Source organism: Leptodactylus fuscus, chromosome 3 (genome assembly GCF_031893055.1).
Source record: "Leptodactylus fuscus isolate aLepFus1 chromosome 3, aLepFus1.hap2, whole genome shotgun sequence".
Classification (NCBI taxonomy): Eukaryota; Metazoa; Chordata; class Amphibia; order Anura; family Leptodactylidae; genus Leptodactylus; species Leptodactylus fuscus.
The window spans coordinates 182,201,202-182,210,620 of record NC_134267.1 but is presented as its reverse complement, the minus strand read 5'-3'; the positions used below and the strand labels follow the sequence as shown (position 1 = coordinate 182,210,620).

The following is a 9,419-nucleotide window of genomic DNA, read 5'->3' as shown; positions in this document are numbered from 1 at the left end:
TTGATATACTGGGTTCTGGTGACTCCCTATAAAGCCCTCTATTAGAGAAAAATAGTATATTTTGTGACACTGACTTCTTATTTACATACTCTCAATATAAACATGGATATGAAATAATATGTATAAATTTCACTGTGTAAATTCTCGCGACATAAAAATAAAATTGCTATTTATGAAAACATTCTTTGCGGAAAATGAGGTATAGTCATTAATGATCATTAGAACATTCACTCATCCATTCATTTACAGTATATATCATATATTCAATGTGGCATGTTGATATTATACACTTGGAACTCTTCAAAGACCATTTCTCTTCATACAATCCAATACTCTAAACTATACATTCTCTTTATACAGCAGAAGTTTTGTGGCCACTGGAATGTATTGTACAGTATTTATAGTGAACTTGACACTGGGTCGGATTCATCATTGAATTAGCACAACTGAACATTACTTTCAGGACTTGGTGGCCAATTGTGCTAACTCCCAATCCTTGAATCGTACAAATTACCATTCTAGGTATTTTCCATTTGTAGCTCTTCACGTTCACTCAAACGCAATGAGTTTTTGACCGAGGAACTGTGATGTTCTGATGGGCGATATGAAAGCGTACTCATCTTTGTGTTCAGGCTTGCGTGTGTCCTAAGTTTTGGTGGAATGTTTTTCAGAAGTTGCAGGAAGTGTTTCCTGAAATTTTTTCCAAAAAACCCATATAAGAAAGGGTTTAAACAGCTGTTAAAGTAGGCGATACAAATCGTAATAGGCATCCCTGTGTCTACAATGTCTTCAAACTGACAGTTTTCTATTACCTTCATCTGAATCAAAATATCCAATAGGGTAAAAATTTGATGTGGAAGCCAGCAGAAGAAGAACACCAGAACAATGGCCACGATCATCTTAAAGATGTCATCATTCCTAGTCTTGCCCCTCTGACCTTGGAAGGTGGCCTTCAGTGTCTTGCCAATTAAGGTGTAGCTTGTTAAAATGATCAGAAAGGGAACAAAAAAGCCAAGAACATTCTTTGTTATGTTCATTCCAATATAAACAGTTTGCGAGGAGTTTCCTGGATAGTAGAACGCACACACTGTTATGTTATCTTTGAGGGGGACTACTGTACGGTAAATGAAAGCGGGTAGACTTGCCAGACATGCGATGATCCATATAGAAATACATATGATCTTACCAACCATTATGGTTCTGCGGATACGAGATACCATTGGATGGACAATGGCTATATAACGGTCAATGCTCAGGCATGTGAGTAGAAATACAGATGTATACAGGTTAAAAGTGATTGCTGTGGCCGACAGTTTGCACAAGAAGGTGCCAAAAGGCCAGTTATAGTGCATGGCTGTGTATGCCGCCCATAAAGGTAATGTAATCACAAAACACAAGTCAGCAATAGCCAAATTCAATAAAAATATGCTAGCCACTGTCTTCATCTTCATGTAACAGTAAATGACAATAACAACAAGACTATTTCCAAAGACTCCTATGATAAATATGGTGCTGTAGATTATCGGGACTGCAATAAATATGTAGTTGTGTCTTCCTGCTTTGGCGCATGAAACTTCCACCTGATATGATGATGTATTCTGCATCTTGAGATTTGTATATATTGTAGGCTGATTCTCTTCACTTAAATCTGAAAGGTAAGGACAGATACACCAAATTAATAATCTGCTTTTGTATCTATGAATAATTGTATTATAGGGTGTTAGCAGTCAGTGCATCTAGTTTTACAAACATGTATTTGGGTTACCATTTTGTTATACACAATTCTGTTCATGCTAGATTCACATGACTGAGTTTCACCTGTGTGCACCGGATTTACTGGCTCCGAACATCATCCTGTGAGAGGATTATAGTTATCTAATATGCTCGGAATCCCTATCTCTCGGCAATGCACAGTCCCCCTATCAGGGCAATGTTCAGACCAGTAAATTCAGTGCACACACACGACAAGCTTCACAAGTAATAATCTAACCTAAGGCATACTCAGGCTTTATGGATTCTCTCTGGTGCCATACTACAGAGCTATAAGCATCATGTGGCTGCTCTAGGGTGCTCCTTGTGGTACAACATTATAGAACTCTTCTACCCTTGAAGCAATGCTACTATAGGAGAATCACTCTGTATTATGTCATCCAATAAAGCATGGTATGTTTTCATATGGTAGATTTATACAGACCTTGAAAGAAAAAAGTCTGCGCATTTCCATATGGAATTAGAGGCATAGAGAGGTAGAGCACACCAAAGTCCCATCGAAGTCCCAGAAGAATAATCAACCTATGACTGTAGTTTTGGTTTCCAGTTTCATAAATGGTCCACCTGTGTAATGTGTAGAGATGAGCGAACAGTGAAATATTCGAGATTCGATATTTGTTTCGAGTAGAGCCTCAATATTCGACTACTCAATCGAATATCGAATCCCATTATAGTCTATGGGAAAAAAATGCTCGTTTCAGGGGAAACCACTATTCGACTAAAGGAGAGTCACCAAGTCCACGAGTAGCAGGAGGAGAGTGTTTAGGAGGAGCGCTGTGCAGTTAAAGTGCACAGACCCCATTATAGCCTATGGGGTCCGTGCTCTTTAACTGCACAGCGCTTGCAGTTGCGCTGATAAAAAGTAAGCTCCCTCGTAACCGCAAGCTGCTATCTCTCCCGACTAGCAAAGACGAGCCTGCGGCAAATCAACGCTGGTTCTGCCGGAGGCTTGTCTGTGAAGAGGCGGAGTCTAAAATCGGACTACAGTGGAGACTGCTGTGGTCCGATCTTAGACTCCGCCTCCTCACAGACAAGCCTCCGGCAGAACCAGCGTTGATTGGCTGAATGCTGTACACTGGCCAATCAACACTGGTCAATTCATTCCTATGAGAAATAGTCAGCTCCCTCGTAAAAGCAAGCTGCCAGCTCTCCTGACTAGCAAGGACGAGCCTGCTGCAGAACCAGCGTTGATTTGCTGAATGCTATACACTGTATAGCATTCGGCAATACTGTAATGCTATACAGTGTATAGCATTCGGCAAATCAACGCTGGCTCTGAATTGAATATTTACTGCAAATAGCTAGTAGTATTCGATCGAGAACGAATATTTCGAATACCATAGTATTCGATCGAATACCTACTCAATCGAATACTACTCGCTCATCTCTAGTAATGTGTTAAAAATATGTAACTTTATTAGTGGGTGATCTTTATAAATTGCTAAAATGTGTGTTTTTTTTTTAAATGAATATATACTCACATGGTAAATACGCTCTGCTCCAGTGCCACCACTCTAGTGACCTAATTACATCCCTGCAGTGATGACACGTTGTGCAAGTGACATGGAGCTATTCTACAATGTACAATGCTTGTAAGGCCAGTGATTGGCTGTATATGTATGGCACATCATCACTGCAGGGCAAGGGGAACCATTGGAGTGCTAGAGCAACAGCCAAACAGAAGTTACCAGATCAGTATGATATCCATTCATTATTTTATATTTCCACTTTCCCATTCTTTTTGAACCTCGGAAGCCCACTTGGAGTTTCTGATGGAAAGTATGTCTAATGAAAATATTCACTGGAGACTCCCAAATGATTATCCCTGAAATTCATATCCTGCCTAGCAAATAGTAGAGGTGGGCACACTAGGGCTGAGTAGCATGCACAAGGCTAAGTTACATTGATATTGAGTTTTGCCTATTTTCAGTGCTGACTGTAGTTATTGGGCCATATGATCTAGTAATATAGTTATAATCCGTCTTGTGTTACCAGTACTAGCATTTTGCCAATTTAGGGGTGACAATTACCAATATTAACAGCAAATGCTTTGCTCTATATTTTCCATTTGTGAATAACCCCTAATATCTCTCCTAAATATCTCTTGAGAGCTGGCTGCTCTGTAACAAAAATTTATATCCCCTTATAATATTAACTATAATACTTAAATGAATCATTTTCATTTAGGCAGACACTTAGAGTCAGGTCACAATATTGCAATGACATACAGTAATTGTCTATTAAATCAGGACACGGGAAAGCGGATGTTTTAATTAAATGTCACCTTGCTTTAATATTGGAGCAAAGATGAGAAATCTTAATTTTTGTTTGCTTGCATAAAGATGAATAAAGTTACACTCTTGTATCTCACAATATTATTTATTTTACAATTAGCGATTCTATTTAATTTTATCCATAACCATATTACTATGGCCTATGACACAGAAAGCATTGCTGATTTTCTAGCCTAATCTTATCAGGGCTCAAAGAGGCTAATAATAGAGCCGCCGAGAAGCACAGGTCTCCAGTTTCCAGATCTGTGCTTGAGAAAGAAATGTTATTGAAACAGCTGGCAAACTCATTTTCTATGTAACTGGTGAGTGCAGCTATCAACCATAGAGGTAACATTTCTGAAATAAACTCCCTATATCTTTAAGACTGTTACTGTAGGAATATATATATATATATATATATATATATATATATATATATATATATATATACCGTATTTTCCGGACTATAAGGCGCACATAAAATACTAGAATTTTCTCAGAAATTGCAAGTGCGCCTTATAGTCAGGTGCGCCTTATATATGGATCTGTCCTACCTCTAATGGAAGATGCAGAAACTCAATTTGAAGCTGTCTCTTCCCCAATACAACTGGTTGGGTCCCGGTCATGCTGTGGCTGGTCTCTCCGCCGCGCCGAAGTGACCTCTCCGTGACTGCTGCACTCTGTGGCGTGATGTTAGGACAGCGTCCGGCCATGTTGGCTGCTGGTCACGCCCCCTCGCTGCCTTACGTGTTCTTCACAGCAGTCTGTTGTGTCCCCGCCTAGTTTCTGTCTCACACTGGAGAGCTGGGAGCGCATCATCCCCTGGAGCTGCTGATGCTTCTGTCCCCTGTGTCACCCTATATGGTGCGCCTTATAGTCTGGTGCGCCTTATAGTCCAGTGCGCCTTATATATGAACCTAGATGCCTTAGCAGGCATTTTTTTACAGGTGCGCCTTATAGTCCGAAAAATACGGTATATATATATATATATATATATATATATATATATATATATATATTCTGTCTTGTCTGGATTATACAATAATAATAATAATAATGATAATAATAATACATTTTATTTATATAGCGCCAACATATTCCGCAGCACTGTACAATTTGTAAGAACATGTTATGCAGTTTTAATTGATTGAAAATCCATGAAAACCAAAGATTTGTGAAAACTACACACATAAAATAAATAAAAACTATTGGTCGGTTACACCATTTATAATATCTACATTCATTTTTATCCAGAATAAATACAAAAATATATCCTTAGTTAGATTACGGCTTGCCTTCACATCTATTTCATTCATTTTGATCATAGAACTTTATGATTAAAAAGTAAGGGCTTGTTCACATCTGCGCCCAGTCTCCGTTCTGCAGGTTTCCGTTTCCTGCACAAAACTGAGCAGGAGATGGAAACCTGCCAGGACTCTCTCACCCATTCATTTGAATGGTTTTGAAAGATGTCCGGCCGTGAGCGCCGGTGAGCGTTTTATGCTCTCCGCTGCAAAACCATTTTTTTTTTTAAATTGGACACAGAGTTGGACATGCAGTACTCTGTGTCCGGTTTAAAAAAAAAAACAGTTTCGCGGTGGAGAGCATAAAACGCTCACCGGCGCACACAGCCAGATCCGGTTTGACAGCTTTCCGTCTTCTGCATTGCAGATGATGGAAAGCTCAGAACGGACTCCAGGCGCTAGTGTGAACCTAGCGTCAAGCTTCAGGGTTAGCCATTGGTCTTAAAATCTAAACCAAGGATTTATATTATGCCTATGGCCATATTGTAATTCAATTACAGTTAACAATTACTTTTACTTTTTCCTGCTAACACTGAGTTTGTATCATCTTTGTGTCTCTTCTGTTTTCTTCTGTTGACCCCTATAAGCATCATGACACCCCACATGACCGCTGAGACCCAGCAACAGACTTCAGTAGACTCTCAGCGAGGCTGGAAGAGGACACTTAATACTTTGGGGTCCGGAGACCACAGAGTGTAGTAGTGGTTTGTTGGTGGCAAAAATTTAGTTTGTTCATCCTTAGTGTTTATCCTTATGTTTCCTCAAATTTCAGATTATAATTTTTCATAAAACAAATTCAATACAAAATCGCAATATTGACTTTGACCCTTGACTGGCTGTAATTTGCATCACAACCACTTGGTGGCTACATGCAGAGCAGACTAATATAGCATAGACATCTAGCAACAGAATATCAGAAACTCATTTTTTAAGGCAGGTGATCTCATGTCACACACCTTAGGATTAGAGATGAGCGAGTAGTATTCGATCGAGTAGGTCGATTGAATACTACGGTATTCGAAATACTCGTACTTGGTCGAATACCACACGTGAAAATTCGATTCCCCTCCCACCTTCCCTGGCACTTTTTTACACCAATAACTATGCAGGGGAGGTGGGACAGGAAGTAGGAAAACATAGGCACTGAAAAAAACCCATATACAGTGTATATTTATAGTGTGAATTTTTACTGTGTTTACCGCTTGGTATTCGACCGAATACGAATATTTCGAATTTCGTAGTATTTGATTGAATACCTACTGGATCGAATACTACTCTCTCATCTCTACTCAGGATATGTTAGATCAAGAGAAAAGGTCAGGATAAACAGATCAGTATAGACACGGCCTCCTTTTTATGGTTATTTCTCCATTTTTTTGACCAGTTTTGATCTCTCTTAGTTCAAGGTATGGCATATAGAAAATAATAAGGGGATTAATAATCAAATTTAATCTATTCAAATCTAATTTGACACATTTTGCATTTAGAATTTACATTTTTTTTTTTTTTTTTTGCAAAACGCAAGGTCTTATGATTGAATCTTGCACATTCACACCCCCAAAAATAAATATTGTGATTAATCTTGGTTAAAAAGAGGAACCTGGAAAAATATTAATGATTTAAAATGGATAGTGCTACGTTAATAGCCATCTCTCTATTTATATATTAAGACATTAGGGCCTCGTGAGTGGCCTTGTACATCACAAACAAATGGCGTTACCTCTTACAAAGCCCCTGGGCTATAATTAGAATGACATACTATTTTAAATCCACCTATAAAACAGCTCAGCTACAGCCATCAGTGTCACACATCCACCAAGACGAAATGCAGGAAATTCAATTAAGTCTGAAAGTTCAGCTTTCATTCCAATTAAAGGCTTGAAAACAAATGGGAAGTAAAGAGTTCCTTGGTTACATCCTATGTGATTAACGCTTTTACAAATGCTTTCATTTGAGACGAGAGCTGGAAACTGGGAGCTTTTGTTTCAACCAGTATACTCTTCATAGTCTATGTACAAGGTATATATCCCTATCTATCTATCTATCTATCTATCTATCTATCTATCTATCTATCTATCTATCTATCTATCTTATATTTACTGGTGTCTGCTACACTATTTTATATTAATGAATCCATGATAAATCAGGGATCTATCAAAATCCACAAGATCATGGGAAAGTGGCTCAGGTAAAAGAATAGAACATGGGTATATTTGAAGACTCTATAAATGATTGAACAATGAATACAGTCTAGTTGGTTGATTGTCCTTCAGATGAGCCAGAATATTCTACAAGATAACAGTTATTCAAAGAGAGTGTTAAATCCTGTTTAATATAATGTATTTCTTCTTGAGCTGTCTCATCCCATTTTAAGGCTAAAGCCCCACGTGACAGAAATGCAGCTTTTTTGTTGCAGATTTTGTTACGGTTTTTGAGCCAAAGCCAGAAGTGGATTGAGCAGAAGAGAGAAGTATAAGAACTTCCTATATATTTCCCATTCCTTTTGTAGCCACTCTTGGCTTTGGCACATAAACACGCAGCAAAATCTGCAACAAAAAAAGCTGTATATACACCAAATCCTACTGGAACAGTCTGTATGATGTATAATACATGTTCAGCTCATAGAAACATCATCATAGTGCATGGAGCCTAACTCTATAGCCACCTTCAATACCCTGCTACTAGATTGCAGTAGTCTAGATTTATAGAATATACATTTCGTAGTTTTACAATTACAAACAGCCCTTTGAATGCAGTCATAATGCTGATGTGTCCTTCAATGAAAAGGTGTTTAACACCCCAGGTCTAAGTAAGGGAGCGTTCACACTATCGTCGGTGTCTGACAGCTAATGTCCGCTCAAAATCTTGCACGGACATTAGCAATTGACACTAGCTGTGTCCATGACATTTTGCATTGATTTAAATGGAGATCGGGTGCGTTCTTTTACTGTCCGTGCCTGTCCTTAACTGTCCGTTCCCAAAGATGTCCGACTTTCAAGCGGAAGCAAAATCCTACGTCGGGTTTTGCTGTCCGCTTGAAAAGTCGGACATCTTTGGGAACAGACGGTTAAGGACACCCACAGACTGTAAAAGAAAGCACCCAATGTCCATTTAAATCAATGCAAAATGTCACAGACACAGCTAGTGTCCGATGCTAATGTCCGTGCAAGATTTTGAACGGACATTAGCAGCGGACACTAGCTGTCAAACACAGACGGTAATGTGAACACCACCTTAGTCTTATCCATTGAGTTTTTTTTTTTCCTGTTGGATTCTACAATAATCTAAAAAAATAAAATGGTGGAATGCACCATTGGATGACATATTACTTTACTCCTAGAATATGTTCATAATATGGTACCATAAGGTAACTACTACTTCATAGAACTGGGCCATAAGGGTCTATGATCACAGTGACCATGCCAAATTATCATGTCATCAATTATAGCCTGGCGTAAATAAACAGGATCTGTTAATAGGTTAGTCCCTATACAAGTAACTGGATGTCATGACTATTGTTCACACAACTGCTCAGCCGATCTCTGACCTCAGCAGTTAAGAATATATAACCAGTGTGGGGAAGGTAGCTCGGAAGAAGTAGTGGTGCAGACCCAAACAGTCAGAGACCGGGACACAAATCTTGCAGCAAAGCAGTTTATTTAAGAAAAACAGCAAAATAAATAAACCTTTATATCAGGCACAAAAATTAGCAAAATAAAATACAGCCTTAAAATCAGGCAAAATAATGTCAAACAAAACCCAGCTGGCCTGAGCGCTAACTAAACAGAAAAGTACTAACTGTATGAGTGGCTTACTACCAGCCACATGAATTAATCAAAAAAACACCGTATGGTATCACAAGGTTCTCAGTGTCAGGACAGACCCAGTCACTTCCTCTCCTCCCAGGATCTGCCCTGAAGTGTAGGCTCTGCAGCCTTTTATGACCCAGTAATGGGCCTATGACCCACACCTGGGGCTGAAGCCTACTCCAGACCTGCCCTGTACCACACATAGGTCAGAAATCAGGGGAAGATATAGCGGGACTCCAGCACTTTACCTGTCACCTTCTCAC

At 39.0% G+C, this 9,419-nt stretch overlaps 1 protein-coding gene across 1 annotated transcript in view; it reads right to left on the bottom strand.

The window, feature by feature from the left end:
• Positions 1-372: 372 nt before the first annotated feature.
• Positions 373-9,419, bottom strand: part of AGTR1 (angiotensin II receptor type 1) — a 53,853-nt gene continuing 44,806 nt past the window's right edge. Inside the window, exon 3 of the mRNA XM_075268856.1 lies at positions 373-1,648. Within this exon, the coding sequence (XP_075124957.1) occupies positions 519-1,604 (1,086 nt within the window). The 5' untranslated portion in view covers positions 1,605-1,648 and the 3' untranslated portion in view covers positions 373-518. The remainder of the gene's footprint in view (positions 1,649-9,419) is intronic.